This window comes from Capra hircus, chromosome 16, assembly GCF_001704415.2.
Source record: "Capra hircus breed San Clemente chromosome 16, ASM170441v1, whole genome shotgun sequence".
NCBI classification, from domain to species: domain Eukaryota; kingdom Metazoa; phylum Chordata; class Mammalia; order Artiodactyla; family Bovidae; genus Capra; species Capra hircus.
Genome location: NC_030823.1, coordinates 70363715 through 70381030, shown reverse-complemented (window position 1 = coordinate 70381030; position 17316 = coordinate 70363715). Strand labels below are relative to the sequence as shown.

At 40.2% G+C, this 17316-nt stretch overlaps 1 protein-coding gene across 9 annotated transcripts in view; it reads right to left on the bottom strand.

The window, feature by feature from the left end:
- LPGAT1 (lysophosphatidylglycerol acyltransferase 1) overlaps window positions 4956-17316 on the bottom strand; it is a 154503-nt gene continuing 142142 nt past the window's right edge. For all 9 annotated transcript variants that reach the window (XM_018060752.1, XM_018060755.1, XM_018060753.1 and 6 more), the window contains 2 exons: window positions 12865-12971; window positions 4956-9744 (listed from right to left, as the gene is read on the bottom strand). In XM_018060752.1, coding sequence (XP_017916241.1) covers window positions 9593-9744; window positions 12865-12971 — 259 coding nt within the window. In that variant the 3' untranslated portion in view covers window positions 4956-9592. The remainder of the gene's footprint in view (window positions 9745-12864; window positions 12972-17316) is intronic.

Sequence of the window (17316 nt, the reverse complement as noted above, 5' to 3'; positions counted from 1 at the left end):
CCAGATTTCCAAGAATTGAGGATACCATACTTAAACCTGGAAGATGAAATGTCAGTTCTCAAGATACAAACCTCAGAATCTACTGTAACTAGAAAGGAAAAGGTTTTCAGAATTAGTGCAGCTTCCTGAATCTTTAGGATTCTGTCAAAGCACGCTTTTATATTTAGGATCATATGAATTATACATAGAGAACCGTGGGCTGGTGGGTAGCTTCCAACTACTAGAAGTTTTATTTCCCTCACTTTTGATAATGAGTTCAAGGTCTTCACCACAAGTGACATCATGTCTCAGAAGCAAAAATAGGTCCCTATTAGGACTATGTAATGTCTTCTGTCTATCAGGTCCTATTTCCTCTTTATGCCCTAGCCTCCTCACCTTTCTAATTGGCTCTCTGCCTACAAAGCCTTTTCTTGCTGCTGTCTGGAGCCGTAGATAAATAGATAGAGTCTGACTAGGTGAGGTTAGGAGCTTGGCTATGCTAACTGCATTTCAGTTTCCCTGGGAGTCTGGAGCATGAGATACTGGGCACTATAGCCTATGCCATAGTGATAAAATTCCTATGCACCAAACCAGCTATTTGGACCTTAGGCACAGCCAGGTGTGAGAATAATTTACGTCATCTGCTAAACCTACTTGGAGAGGGATAAAACAGCCTCCCCACATTGCATTCATACAATGTGAAGCACATTGTATGATCTCACTTAACACTGAAGAGACCTCTTTGAAACTTTCCCATTTAAAACATGAGCATGAGGTTGAGTGAAAAAGAACCTTGTCAAAGGGGGTGCCATTCAGACTCATTTGACGAGTCCTTGGTTCCACTGCTTGTCTGGGACTCTTACTTGAACAACCCCTGGAACTCAGAGGCCACCATGATGAAGGGACATTTAGGTACTAGAGCTAGTAAAGAATTATCACCTGATTCTAGTTTCATACCTGGAATTCAGAAATGAAAGGAACCATCATGAGACTGAAATCTCTATCCCCTTTAGTTGGAAACAAATGTCTCTTTATGTTGCAGTCTCTGTGGCAAAAATAAAAACAAAATACATTTCATATCCATATCAAAAAAGATAAAAAATATGGGTTTCCAACTTTTTAGTGGTTAATTGTATTTCTGTAACAGCTAAGGGGACCATATCTTATCTTAAAAAGTAATCTTCTAGGGTTTGGGAGCTCTTATGGTTAGTTTAAAATTGGGGAAAATGAAATTATAGAAGGCTTTCGGTCCATCACCCTCTTTAACAAGCATACCTAATTTAGATTTAACTCTCATTTACTAAAAACAGAAATCCAACAGAGGCCAATCTGCTGTTTTGAGGAAAACATTTGAATGGAAATCAAAAGGCCTGGTTCTAGTCCCCACAATTCGATTAAGCAGTCATTTAATGCAACCAGCAATGGACCAAAATTGTCCCAGAATGAAACGTGCCATCTCTAAACAAGGTGATTTCTAAAGTTCCAGGAGCTCTGAAATTGTAAGGGCCAATGAGTTATGCGTCAGTCAGTGCCAAAGTAATACGAAGATTATTCCCAAACAAAACCTCCATTGTTTTAGATTGGTGTCCCTTTGATTAATGTGATTTGTATGAATGAGTGATGGATCAACAGATCTAATCCTCTTAAAGTATTCAGACTCAAAAAATTTCCAATTATTGAAATTATGAGCAAACTTTTAGAAGGGAGAGAGTTCTGCTAGACCCATGTAGCATTCTTTAATTATTCAAATAGCTGAGGAATTGTTTCACTGTGATAGCTGGTCTTCAAAGATGGCTCCCAAATAAGCCATGCCTTCTGGTATCCATACCCTTTAGTAGGCCCTCCCATACTGCCCTGTGAGTCACTGTGGCCAAAGTGACATTGTGCCAGTCCTGGGTCTAAGACAAAAGAAGTCTTGGTTGCTGCTTTTTGGGGTGCTCCAAGTTGCCATTGCTCTCCCTGCTCCACACCAGACCTATCAGAGTTCAACAGACCCAATGCAGGCCCAGATGTCTCATTTCCAATGCTATTCTTTGTCCTTATTAAGATGTGTACATATCAGGGAAAGAGGGAAAGAGAAAAAGCCCTATTGTGGGCCCTAGATGCCTTGATTAAAAGAGGCTCCTTGTCACCAATATTTTGAATTATCCCTTTGTTTTGGTATCCTGGAGATGCCTAATGGCTGAGAGGCATATCTTACTTCTGCCAAGAGGGCAGAGTATCTAAAATGGCAGCTGGGCTCCTCTAAACTACTCTGGTGGCTCAGACGGTAAAGAATCTACCTACAGTGCAGGATACCTGGGTTTGATCCCTGGACTGGGAAGATCCCCTGGAGAAGGAAATGGCAACCCACTCCAGTATTCTTGCCTTTAGAATTCCACGGACAGAGCAGCCTGGTGGGGCACAGAGTGACTAACACTGCATACTGTGATCCTTTAGACGTGAGCCCGCAGGAACGGTAGCCTGAGGACAGTTCACACGGAAGCTGATTCCTTAAGACTGTGTCTGAATACTCTTTGGGGTCCTCATTGATCAGGGGTGTGTGTACCTGTTTGTAGACAGCAGACTTTGGCACTTTCTTTGTCTTTTAACACTCCTGGGTTCCTCTTCCTAGTATTTCAACCTCTTCCAATCCCCTCCCAACTCCCCCAACTTATAGGTATCTATTTTCTTTTCCTTTAACTATCCATCAGCTGACTCTGATAGTGTTCGGTGTTAACTGGTAAGAACTGAAGATAAAGACCTTTTCAGGCAGTTTGGTGTCAAAAATGAAACAAAGGAATGAAGATGCAGAATTGATAATTTTAGGGGAGATGTCCTAGCCGTGTGATTTCTCAGTGACATCGCTGAGACAGCTGCTGTCATCAAAAGGATGGCCCAGAGCTCCCTCTTCAACAATGAGAACTTTACCATCACCTCTAGAATGAATCACACACCTAAAAAGCAGTAAGTTTTCCAAGAAGAAGCAACAGAAATTTTCTGGGGGAAGACTCAGGAGGGAGCTTTGTAATATGCTCATGCTTTCCAGCAAAAAAACAAAAACAAAAACAAACCCAAACAGTTCCAGTTTCTTTCTTTGTAAAATGGGTTTACTCAGCTAATAAAGAGCATTTTGCTGACTAGGAAAGGAGCCTGTTTTATTTCCAGTGGTTAGGCAGCCCTCCTCCCACAGTCCATTCATGTATGTTTTAATATGATCTGGGTAATTGATACTCAGTTTGTTTCTCAAGCCTCTAAGAGTGAAGAACAAGGTTATCCAAGTCCTGAGAGGTAAAAATTTATTTACTTATATCATATCAGCATGTTATGATATGGTCACACATGCTCATACAGCTGACTTTTTCTTATAGCCAAAAGAGGAAACTTTTTCCTTTTAAAAATACATTTTCTTTTTCATCAGGAAGAAACGTTTTCTAAAAACAAACATTTTCATATTAAGTGGAAATTAAAAACAATGGCTTTTCTTTTGTTCCCAGCTCATGAAGAATAGGGCTGATCCGCAACAGATCTCAGAGTTCTTCACACTTGCTTTCAGGGCTCTGTCCTCAGCCTGTCCTTCATCTTCCACAGAAACCACACTGGGGGAAACAGTAACAGCCTCACCAGAATAGCATCCTACGTCCAGAGAAAGAGGAGGTAGACCGAACTTGAACTGTTTAACTTGTTTGGCAGACTGTGTGAGACATTTAAATACATTAAAGTTTTCAGTGGGATCAAACATATTCTCCAAATATCTAAACAATGAGTGTTTTCAGTGCTCAGAACAGAATCTTAGAGATGCCTACTATCAATTTACCTAGTTTTGAGAAATGAAAGCAAAGGACCAACTTTAGAAAAATCCAAGCTTCCCATGCACTTGAGGAAAGATTTGCTGTCGTCAAATCCTCCAAATCAAAAGCCCACTCCCCTGGCTGTCCAGTGGTTAAAACTTCACCTTCCAAGGTAGGGTGTGAGGGTTCAATCCCTGGTCAGGGAGCTAGGAGACCCCCCATGGCTCATAGCCAAAAAATATAAAAGAGAACAGTATTGCGACAAATTTGACAAAGATTTTTTAAATGATCCACATTAAAAAAAAAAAACTTAGAAAAAATAAACAAAAGCATGCTCTATAGGACTTAATGCTTTCCACCCATTAAGCCCCTGCAGGGGTCAGTAATAGGACCTTTAGTGTTGAGCAGTGAGTTTACTCAACACTAACAGTTAAATTTTAAAAAGATCACAGGACAGTAGTGTGCTGGAGACAGCTCCTACTGGCTCACTACAGCTGATTGTTAAATTTTAAAATTTTGCCAGCAGTTGCCAAACAGTTGTTATTGAAATTAAGTTACATAAGCTTACAAAGAGTAATGAAGCCAAATGTGGTTCACTTTAGTGAGAATAATTTGCACAAGGGTAAGAAACAATTTTTTCTGCATGGGATCGCAAAGAGTCAGACATGACTGAACAACTGAACTGAACTGAGGAAACACTTTATCAGATCACATATAAGATTGAATGACAATAAATTTAAGAATGTAATAAGTAATTATGATGTAATTCCATTTTTCAAATCATGGCCGAATTGCAATCATAGATTGGCTACAAGAGTTCAGCAAAAATCAATTAAAGCATCCTGGGAGAATGAACTGGCTATATGGACTTGACAATAAAGTATATTTTATTATTATTTGTTAGCTGTGTTATATGTCTTTGCTATCAGCAAAATTTTAACAAACATGTACACTTGTATACAGAACTTTTTTTCTAGGAGGGCAGACTATTCAACATTTACCAGTACACCGCTAGATGGGGAAAGTGGGGAAGGAGTTGGGGGAATAGTTTAAACCCAAAGAAGGAAGCACAATGTTTTTTTTCTTTTGGTTTTTCAGTTTGCCCTCAGCATCCAACTGCCATAATACATGTCCACAGATGTTAATGCCTAAATCTCTCCAGTAAAATACAAACACCCCACCCCCACTACTAAGAATTAAAAGCACTTTACTTGAAAAAAATCAACTTTATTTTTTCTAGATTAAAAAAAATAGAACCAGCTATTAAATTTTTGTTGGGAAAAATGTTTCTTTTGGTGTTCACATCTAAATTTCTGAAAAGGTGATTCTGGTTACTAAAATAATCGCAAATGCATTCATAAACCAGATAGATCCACGAGTGACCAGCCCTTTACAAAATTTAATGACAGGTGCCACAGCCTTTACATTCATTCTTATCATACATTACAACATGCAGATAGACAAAGAAAGACAGGTCAACAAGCTGAAGTAAACATTATGGCATCAGGAAAATGAAAATCCACCTGTATAAAATAAATACAACTCTGTAATAACTGTAAAGAAAAGGAAAGCATGTAACACAACAATGGCAATTCAATGTATAACTGTTTCATTATCCAATCATGAAATGAGTTACTGTAAAATGCACAGACCCCCTACACATAAAGAATTTGGGCATTACAGTCATGTGTTCAACAGTTTTACACAACAAAAATAAAGCCATTCAACATATGTATGCATATCTTGCAACTAGATTACACATATATTTTTTGTTCTTTTAACTGTTTTAAAAAAATATTAAATGTAAAAATCCTCAAATGGAAATTTTGCAGAAAAACCCTTATTTTATCTTCTGTATGGCTACAGTCACCCTCCCTCAACAGTACAGCACCCTCAGCTTATTCCCAGGGTCCAGTTCCTAACTGTTGGGTATCAGTGCAAAATGATTGCAATAAAGCACCAACCAGTGACTGCTCCAGAGAACACCTGGCCCCTTTGTGACCCCAAAATGTTCAATTTAGGTGGCTTTGGTCCCAAACTTATTAGTCTCTACTGTCTCATAAAATAAACCAGTATACTTGTTGCCCAGGGTGGCTCTGACTTCGCCTTTCATGTTAACAGATGTAAAATTCACAGCACTACATTGTAAGAAAATAAGGCTAACCATTTTTATCCATCCTTTGTAGACTAGAGCTGACGTACTCATAATGGTAACTCTGGAGCGAAGTCCTATAGTGTAATGAAGAAAATAACTTCCTATTTAGCAATGTAAATAAAATTTCCTTAAATATAAAAAGAATCCAATAAGAATATCCATGATTAACTTTCTACAATTATAACCAGGTCACAGTAGTTTAGAACAGTCTATAGGGAAATGATTGTCAGAAACATTACCGAGACAAACCCACAAGACATGAGTGGCGAGAACAAAGAATGAAGAGGCATTGCAACACCGACCCAAGTGCTATTAATACCACAGTGATGTTCTGAGGTTTACATTCGGTGATTTAACATTTCACTTTCACAAAAAGTCTTGAAAAAAAATGACAATACCACCGGCTCTTGATTATTCATGGATTCTTTTCTAGCCCATAGATTATTCAGGCTTTTGTGTTTCCTCTTCCTGAAGCTGTCTTTCCAAATCTTTTCACTACTCATGAACAGTCATAAATAGATAGACAACAGAAATCTTTTCTTTAAAAAAATTAATACGCATCCCTAGAAGAAGAACAGTTTGATGAGAATAAGGACTCAAACTCCTAAATACAATTAGATTTTTGGTTTACTATGACTTATTACTGGATTAACTCTGGTAATCTCTAGGTCTTTCCCCGTGGAAAAATTAAGGGTTGGTTGTAATATGAAGGACTACTTAATGACAGATTTGAACTCATAGCTAGCTTAAAAAAAAAAATCTACTATTTAGATTCTCAACTCGTTTGCTCACCCAAAACATCATTTTCCGTTCTGTAATTTTTCTTTACCTTCCACTGGCATATAGGTTTCTCCACGCTATTTGTATCTTTTAACACCAATGACAGTTTCGGAAGTTAAGTGTGAACTGCTGGGGTGGTCATCTCTGGAGTCACTGCACCTGCCCGTGGCCAAGCAATGCTCCATCACTGTGACTCATGGAGACCAAAATCCAGCAGGGAGATCTCAGCCCTCTCTGCTATGTGAATCCAGGCAGATCAGCTGAGACCAGGAAGTGCTGAGATTCTACCAGCTGCTAGCACAGAAACTGGCACAGTTCTATTTTCTTTTCCCTTGACAAAGATGTATACTCTCTAAACAACCTTTGATCTCACTTTGCAAAGAAAATACAGATTAGGACTTTTGATTTGGTTCTGTACAGTGGCATATTGCTGCTTCCCTGGTTGCCATACAAAATCACAGATTCTCTCTTTACCTTCCCTAGTGCAAGCAGGAGAACTCCAGTTACTGATAAGGAAAGCACAGTCAATGCTCTCAGACAAACATGTTTTGCCAACAGAAGAGAAAGAACATGTTGATAAGGAATCAAAGAGGGATAGGGCAGACCAAATACACATCTATTTACAACTCACAGATCTATTTTCAAAAATTAACTCACACATCTGTTGGTATTTTTCACTCTAGAGCTGCTGAAATGACTGCACTTGAAAACAAAAGCATCTTACAGAACAGTCTGCTTGACATGTACATTATACAATATTATGTTCCTGTGGAGAACAGTGATAGCAAAAGTGGCCCTAAATCACACTGACGTATGCATTTCTTTTTTTTTTTTTTTGGATGGGAGAACTGGCCACTCTATCTGCGGTTTACTTAGCAATGACGAAAAAGGTCTATTGGCTAGGACTATGCATGCCAGACTCCACAGTGAGTTACTTATCCCCCAGCTGGCTGACTCTCTCAAGGGAACAATTTCGATTCATCTTGTCTAGTAGTGTTTGCTGGGCCTCAAACAGAAGCATCTTTAAGTTTCTATCCAGCTTCCTATCATCCTTCATACCTTTAATTGAGACTGACTTTACCTAATTACTGTCACTGTAAAACACATATAACAAAATGCTCAGATTTCAAAAAAAACTGCATAATACCCACTACCAAACCAAACATATTAACACTGTCTTCTGCATTTCACCAGTAGTTGTCTACTATTCAATGAGGTATTTTAGGTAATGAATCATTCTTTCACCTCTGTACTGAATTAACCCTAAAGATGGAGCTGCTGGGGGCTTTTATTTGGTTGCTTTGCCTTTCCCACATAACCGGGAGAAAATTCACATCTTTTCAGTTTTTGTTTTTTTTGGTTTATTTAAAAATAGAAAACAATAGCCTTTACTTTTAGGTTCTGGCCTACTTCTCAAAACTGTCATTTGTACAATTAGTGACAACAGGGGAATCAACAATGCTCATCACCAATAAGTACACTGACTCACTAGGGTCTAAATAGTCTTACAGTCCCAAACCAAAACACAACCTCTCTCTCAACACTGGGAGTGCAGGTGACCAGTTGACACCGTGCCAGCACTTTCTGAGGAGTGTTTGGTTCTCCTATGAGGAGAATCAAATCACATGAATATAGGGACACATCGTTTTAAAAAAAAAGTTTTCTAGAAATATGAACTTGACTCTATCCTCTCCAAGATCAACTGGAAGAAACTGGGAAGCCTCTTTGCTGGTCTCTCCTGGTTATGCCACTCTGGCACGGGTAGCTCCTTGACATGCTAAGGGAACAAATGCAGGTTCTGGGGGTGTCATGTGAGAATGTGTCACCATTGGAAGTCAGTGCCTGGCTCTAGCTCTTACAGTCCTTATATTAAATAAGTCTATTTCACCTTAACTTGATCAGTTAAATGCCTTAATTTATTTCAACCACCCCCATATGCATTTGATACTAAAATGCAAAATGGAAAGAAAAGAGAACAAAACTAAACGAAGGCTCTGAGCGGGACAGAAGCCGTGGTGTGGTACCCAGTGCAGATGGCGCTGGGGAGCGTCAGCGCACAGATCAACATGCAGACAGACAGGCAGCCTCTCAAGAATTTCACTCGCTGATCACGTTCACGTCTGTTTCCAACCTACAGTGCTAATCCTCTGCTGTAGATGCATCTGATAAAAGTGCATTTTGTAAAAGACAATTATCAATCTATGATATGCCTTCTATACAAAAGATAAATCAAGTGAACCCCCCTCCCCATAAAGGGGCAGCATGAATGCATGTAAACACGGCATTGGACTGAGCTGGTCTTTTGGAAGAACACCTTCTAGTACCGGAATGTGTCACTGGACACTGCTTTGGCCCCGGGGGCACGCTTGACACCGAACCTCATGGAGCTGTTGAGGACCGGGTGTCTCTGCAAACAACAGGGAAGCAGCTCTTGGAAGGCGCCCACCAGCTCGCCTCGAGGCTACTGGGAATGGAGCCAGAGCTGATGGAGGTGAGGGCACGCCCCAGTGCTGCCCAGCAGAGACGACTAGCTAAGAGGAATGGACGCGCACAGTTTTCTGAGTCTGGGCAAGATTATCACATACATCTGGTGGCAACAGAATTTCTCTCAGATAGTCTTCTAGGATGATTTGATGATTTCTTCTTCTCCAAATGTGATGTTTGCATAAATGGGTGGTAGAGTGTATTGTTTTAAAACATGAAAAATCCTTAAAACATATTAGCAGGTCATTATATTATTGATCCTCATTTTAGTAGAGTTTAAAAATATCCCAAAGGGGGATAAATATTAATCCATCCATTGAATCTCCTTTGCTTGTTTTTTATATTCTGATTTGCACGTGTAAAATAATGCACGCTTAGGAAAGTCCAAACTCCTATGGTGACCATGACAAGTCCAAGTCCATTCCTAAAACAGGCAATGGTAAAAGTACTGGAAGATGCTGTACCACATGTAGCCTGACAAAAACGCAAAAGACTGTATGAGAAGTATCCACGTATTGCTGAGGGTCATCTCCCTGGAAACAGCTTCCTTATGGCCCTTGGGAGGTGGAAAAGCCCCTAAAAGACAAAATAGAAATATTAATTTGTTTTCTTGTGGTGGGAGGTGTCCTAGAGTAAACGTTGAACATCAGCTAGAGTTTCTTTTGCTGTTGTTGTTGTTTGTTTCTGCTTTTGTGTGTTTTGCGCTGGGTCTTCATCGCTGCTTGCGGGCTTTCTCTAGCTGCAGTCAGCCAAGACCACTCTTCACTGCCATGTGTGGGCTACTCACTGTGGAGGCGTCTCCTGCTGCAGAGCACAGGCTCTAGGCCTAAAGGACTCGGTAGTTGCGGCTCTCAGGCTCTAGAGTGCTGGCTCAGTAGTCGCGGCACTCGGGTTTAGCTGTTCCGCTGCATGTGGGATCTTCCTGGACCAGGGATCAGACCCACGTCCCCTGCACTTACAGGCGGATTTTTAACTACTAGACCACCAGGGAAGCCCTGCATTCTTTTTTTTTTAAAGCATCTCTGATTTCATGTTGCTCTTAAAGAGAGATATCATTTGAGATACAGTTTTCAAACCACTGAGCCCTTTCCCACCTCTGAGCCTTTGCTTTTTTCTCTGCCTAGAATGCTTCTCCCTCCACCTCTGTGAAAGGCAGGCTCAGGGCATTTTTCCAACATCAGAAAAACACCACTGTCTTGTCTCCCCTTCCCCACCAGTCACTGGTATCTTCATGTTTATTTCCTTCTTGGCACTTTCCACAGTCTGTATTGATTCCAATCTACCTTTCTCTCTTCTACAGACTGGTTTACTTTCTGTCTCCTGCAGGAACATAAACTGCAGGAGAGCAGGCACTATGGCTGCCTCGTTTTCCACTGTATCCCTACAGATTTCTGCAATGGCCAGGACACAGGATTAAATCAATTAAATAATTTCCAGAGAACTTCCTGATGGACAAGTGGTTAGGACTCTGCGCCCGCTGCCAAAGGCACGGGTTCAACTCCTGGTCAGGGAACTAAGATCCTACAAGCCAAACTTTGTGGCCAAAAAATATTTTCTTTTTCAAAATAACGTAATTTATACTAATTCTATTTACAAATTAAATGTTTTTGCCACAAAAGGGGTTGTAAATTACCAATGTTGTTGTTTAGTCCCTAAGTCATACCCAACTTTTTTGCGACTCCAAGGACTGTAGCCTACCAGGCTCCTCTGTCCATTGGATTTCCCAAGCAAGAATACTGGAGTGGTTGCCATTTCCTTCTCCAGGGTATCTGCCCGACCTAGGGATGAACCTGTGTCTTCTGTCTTGGCAGGTGGGTTCCTACCACTGAACCAGCATGCAAGCCCATAAATTGCTGATACTATTTTCAAAAGGCAACATGGTTTATTCCTTTATTCAAAAGGACTATGTCGATAATAAAAAAAAAATAAAAAGGAGAAACAAAGTAAACAGATGTCTTTACATTCTTTTCCGGAAAGGAAAGCTACACCACTTTGGAACAATATTTCCTAAGGTCATCTTGAAAACACTCTTCAGCATTTCAAATAGTCTCTGTTCTTGAGGATAATCCCCTAGGGTAAGCTGATTCAAGAGAGGATTTGCTTCTCACAATTTACAGAGAACACTTTAAAGTTTCAAGGTCTGTTATGCAAATAGCTTTCTTAAAAAGAGTTTCTACTATTGTTGCTACTATTTAGGCCAAATATTATAAAGAGATTGAGATGAATAAGAAGAGGGATCTTGCTGGCCTTTTAATCACCTGATGCCTTATGTTGGGTTTGCCGAAAATGTTTGTTTGGGTTTACATTACATCTTATAGAAAAACCTGAACAAGCTTTTTGGCTTCCCCAATACATCCATTCTGTCTTATCCTGAAAGAAAATCTTGGAGAGCAAGGAATGCAAAACAGCAGAGAGGGACATCTTGTTCAGCTAGCCTTACTAGGTATTTTAATGGCACAGACAGTGTCCTGCTCCTGTCATATTAATATCCATGACTCCAAAGTCCCCAGGTGGGAAAGTTAAGATGAGGAAGGAGTCTTATTGAGGATAAAGTGAAACAATCCTAAATACAAACACAAAAGCCTTAAAGATAATTAACAGTATCAGCTTTTGCTTATGACTATCAGGGGGCTTCCCTGGTAGCTCAGATGGTAAAGAATCTGCCTGCAATGCAGGAGACCCTGGTTTGATCCCTGGGTCAGGAAGATCCTCTGGAGGAGGAAATGGCAACCCATTCCAGTATTTTTGCCTGGAGACTCCCATGGACAGAAGAGCTCAGGGGTTATATTCCATGGGGTTGCAAAGAGGTGGACATGACTGAGCGATTAATATTATGAATTTTAGACCTTTGATACACTGATTTAATATCTACTTTAATTCTGTCCCCAAAAAGTCTAGATGGGAAGAAAACTGGGCCTCTATTCATCTAAAACCCCAAGGCTATCCTCAGACCCAGGACATGTTTCTCTTCATCTTACTCCTGTTGCTCTGGAAACAGGTGTGCAGTGTGGCTGTCTGTGAAAACCTGGGGTCTGCCTGGGGCTCCAGGCAGGTTAGTTCTTGCTTCCCCAACTTCCTGGTTTCCTCTCTCTCTTCTCCTTCCCTTCTCTGTGTTTTTCATCACACTGTAGTTGTCATAGAAAGTACAGAATATTGAGTACAGAAAAGGGATCTTAGAGTAAATAGACCTTTTTCTCCCTAGGAGAAAAATGTAATAAGGTTATATCTATGAAGACTTAAAATGTAAATGCTATCCCTCCACGTAAAGAAAAGAATAAGCACATTAAAATGCAGTTAAAAATAATCTAAAATGACTGTATGGTGATGGCTATCAGTCAGACAATCAAGTGCAGGATCAAAACATGAATGATGTTTGCTGTTTCATAAAAGAGACCATATAATCACAGAGGTGGGTCTACAGTCTTCCACAGACGTGTATTCTCTTGAACTTGATCTGTTTGTACGATGTTTTACCCATCATTTGATTGCTCCACACTGGCTGATGAAGTAAGGGCCTGGATAAATTTCACATGCATTTATTTGTCTTTATAAAAGTTCTAAGCTGAAATTCTAAAATATGGAAATACTTTGATTCCTTTAGGGTGCCTGAAGAATTGAAAAATGGTTATCTCCCCTAAAATATATCTTTGAAACCATCAGTAACCTCAGGAATACATGTAATAGGATTCTGCGTACCTGTTTCATAAAAATGCGATAAGAGGTCCTCTTTTTCAATAAAACGCTGATAGAGCCAGTCAGAAAGGTCATCAGTCTCCAGGGGTACATCTTTAACTGGAAAGATTCTATCAAGAGTCAGAAAAAAAGCAAAAACTACTTTAATTCAGAAGTCAAAATCATTCAGAACCACAACTTAGCTTTAAAGTATCCTATTATCTACAAAAATTATTAAGAAATACCTGTCTTTCCATGTTTGTAGGTTTAAGTAGGAATGTTTTTTGGAACAAGTGAAGTTTTAGAATTGCAGCTTTCTTAGAACATATTTAGAATACTCAAATGTTAGGTCAAATAATGTATCTTAGCAATGTTCCTTTGTTGGGAATATCTATGAACCAGACAGAATCTGTATTAATTGGTGCCCTTTTGCTAATTATATCAGAGATACTGGTTTCATGAGCAGGGCCAGCTCATGACTGAATGTAGTTGTTGGAACATGATTCTGAAGGATTCTGTGACTGTCCTTACTCAACAGGAACTGGACTGGGATGATGAGCGACATATATCTACTGCAAGTGAGAACAGAACAGGGGCCTTGAACAAGTGTTTCTTTCCTTTTTTGTTTTCCAGTTTTGAGAAGAAGGTGTTCTTGATTATATTTCTTCATCAAAAGTAAAAAGATGCAGTGTTTAAAGTCTGCAAAATGTTTGTTTGTATGAAAAACGCAGCCCCTCCCCTTCCTCTGCTTTTTGTTTCTCCTTCCCCAGAGGAATGGATTTTTCCCTCTTAGTATTTAGCAATGCTGCCTCTTAGTTTTAGGGCTTATCTACTGACAATCAAAAATGAGGGTTAAGCTCCTTTCTCTTCCTATCCCACCACACAGGCACATCCCTTCCATCTTTCCATGCACTTGTATGATCATTTTAATTATCACAATATTTGACATTTACGTTATTATAATCATGTTCAGTTCAGTTCAGTCGCACAGTCGTGTCCGACTCTTTGCGACCCCATGAATCGCAGCACGCCAGGCCCCCCTGTCTGTCACCAACTCCCGGAGTTCACTCAGACTTGCGTCAATCGAGTCAGTGATGCCATCCAGCCATCTCATCCTGGGTCGTCCCCTTCTCCTACTGCCCCCAATCCCTCCCAGCATCAAAGTCTTCTCCAATGAGTCAACTCTTTGCGTGAGGTGGCCAAAGTACTGGAGTTTCAGCTTTGGCATCATTCCTTCCAAAGAAATCCCTGGGTTGATCTCCTTTAGAATGGACTGGTTGGATCTCCTTGCAGTCTAAGGGACTCTCAAGAGTCTTCTCCAACACCACAGTTCAAAAGCATCAGTTCTTTGGTGCTCAGCTTTCTTCACAGTCCAACTCTCACATCCATACATGACTACTGGAAAAACCATAGCCTTGACTATATGGACCTTAGTCGGCAAAGTAATGTCTCTGTTTTTGAATATGCTATCTAGATTGGTCATAACTTTTCTTCCAAGGAGTAAGCATCTTTTAAATTCATGGCTGCAATCACCATCTGCAGTGATTTTGGAGCCCCCCAAAATAAAGTCTGACACTGTTTCCACTGTTTCCCCATCTATTTCCCATGGAGTGATGAGACTGGATGCCATGATCTTCGTTTTCTGAATGTTGGGCTTTAAGTCAACTTTTTCACTCTCCTCTTTTACTTTCATCAAGAGGCTTTTGAGTTCCTCTTCACTTTCTGCCATAAGGGTGGTGTCACCTGCATATCTGAGGTTATTTATATTTCTCCTAGCAATCTTGATTCCAGCTTGTGCTTCTTCCAGTCCAGCGTTTCTCATGATGTACTCTGCATAGAAGTTAAATAAGCAGGGTGACAATATACAGCCTCGACGCACTCCTTTTCCTATTTGGAACCAGTCTGTTGTTCCATGTCCACTTCTAACTGTTGCTTCCTGGCCTGCATACAGATTTCTCAAGAGGCAGGTCAGGTGGTCTGGTATTCCCATCTCTTTCAGAATTTTCCACAGTTTATTGTGATCCACACAGTCAAAGGCTTTGGCATAGTCAATAAAGCAGAAATAGATGTTTTTCTGGAACTCTCTTGCTTTTTCCATGATCCAGCGGATGTTGGCAATTTGATCTCTGGTTCCTCTGCCTTTTCTAAAACCAGCTTGAACATCAGGAATGAGGTTCGTGACACTGTACAGGAGACAGGGATCAAGACCATCCCCATGGAAAAGAAATGCAAAAAAGCAAAATGGCTGTCTGGGGAAGCCTTACAAATAGCTGTGAAAAGAAGAGAGGCGAAAAACAAAGGAGAAAAGGAAAGATATAAGCATCTGAATGCAGAGTTTCAAAGAATAGCAAGAAGAGATAAGAAAGCCTTCTTCAGCGATCAATGCAAAGAAATAGAGGAAAACAACAGAATGGGAAAGACTAGAGATCTCTTCAAGAAAATTAGAGATACCAAGGGAACATTTCATGCAAAGATGGGCTCGATAAAGGACAGAAATGGTATGGACCTAACAGAAGCATAAGATATTAAGAAGAGATGGCAAGAATACACAGAAGAACTGTACAAAAAGGATCTTCATGACCCGGATAATCACAATGGTGTGATCACTCATCTAGAGCCAGACATCCTGGAATGTGAAGTCAAGTGGGCCTTAGAAAGCATCACTATGAACAAAGCTAGTGGAGGTGATCGAATTTCAAATCCTGAGATATGATGCTGTGAAAGTGCTGCACTCAATATGCCAGCAAATTTGGAAAACTCAGCAGTGGCCACAGGACTGGAAAAGGTCAGTTTTCATTCCAATCCCAAAGAAAGGCAATGCCAAAGAATGCTCAAACTACCGCATGATTGCACTCATCTCACACACTAGTAAAGTAATGCTCAAAATTATAATCATGTAAGTATATTCAAAGGTAAGTGAAAGTGAAGTTGCTCAGTCGTGTCCGACTCTGCTCCTCCATCCATGGGATTCTCCAGGCGAGAATACTGGAGTGGGTTGCCATTTCCTTCTCCAGGAGTTCTTCCCGACCCAGGGATCAAACCCAGGTCTCCTGCATTGCAGGCAGACGCTTTAACCTCTGACCCACCAGGGAAGCCCATTCAAAGGTAAACCAGGCGGTAAATCAAGGCTATGTTTCCTTTCCTCTCCAATTTCTGTTCTCCCTAGATTGAGCAATTTGCATTATTTCCTAGGTAGACATTGGAGAAGGAAATGGCAACCCATTCCAGTATTCTTGCCTGGAGAATCCCATGGACGGAGGAGCCTGGTGGGCTACAGTCCACGGGGTCACAAAGAGTCGGACAGGACTGAGCGACTTCACTTCACTTCACTTCTAGGTAGACATAACTAATTCAACCATAAACTATGGACCAATTAAATCTAAAATCAAATCTCTAGATCAGGTCGACAAACTTTTCCTTAAAGGGCCAGAGAAAAAATACTGAGACTTTGCAGGCTATTTAGATCTTTGTCACAACTATTCTACTCTGCTTTGTGTAATGTGCAGTCACAGATAAGGTATAAATAAATTAGTGTAGTTGTGTTCAAATGCAACTTTATTTAAAAACCAGGCAGTGAGCCACATGGACTTGGGTCTAGATCTCCTCCCAAGGGACTCACATGCATTAGACATTCACCTTCTAATTTCTAATTTCACCTTCGTGAGGAAATTTCAGCAAGGTTCTGGGTGTGTTGCCTGTAGTTTTCATCCTGCAAAGGCCCTTCACTGTCATCCTGGTGAGTCTTCATATTCCTAAAGTGGATTTAGTGCTTTCTGTATCTCCTATCTTACTTTTTGTCTGTTTACTCCACATTTTGATGGGGTACACCCCTCCAGTAGTTTGCTGAGAAAAGGCACTTGAAACCTTGCGTTTCTGCCAATGTCTTTTTTTCTGTCCTCATACCTGGTTGATAATTTAACTAGATATAGTATTCAGAGTTGAAATTCATTTTTTTTCCATCTGTCTTTTTGTCCTCCTTTCTGAGAGATTTCTTATTTAAATTTCAAACTTTTACTGAGTTTTACTTTTTTTTTTAATCATACTTTTAGTTTCTAAGAGATCTGAGTGATTTTTTTTTTACAGAATGCTATTATTGTTACAATATTTCATCTCTATGAGAATCTCATTTCTATGACAATTATCATGGGAATTTAAAAACATTCACAGAAGTAGAGAAAAGGGTTAATGAACCCTTCATGTACCATGAGGATTTTGGAAGCCGTACAGTCTGTTTCTCACATGACCCTCCTATGTTCGTTTTCGTCTCCATCTTTAACAGTGGAGGCTGATCAGATTCCCAGTTATCTGGGGATTCTCTGTTGCTCATGCATGTTTACAGATGTGGGACTACACAGCTGTTTAAAGTTCTCTGCCTGTGAGTGGAGTTTGTTGACTATAAGTAACCCTGAGGATTATCTGACTGGGCCATTTAAATTGGTCTTTCCTCTTGAATTCGGCCTTTACTCACAGAAAGAT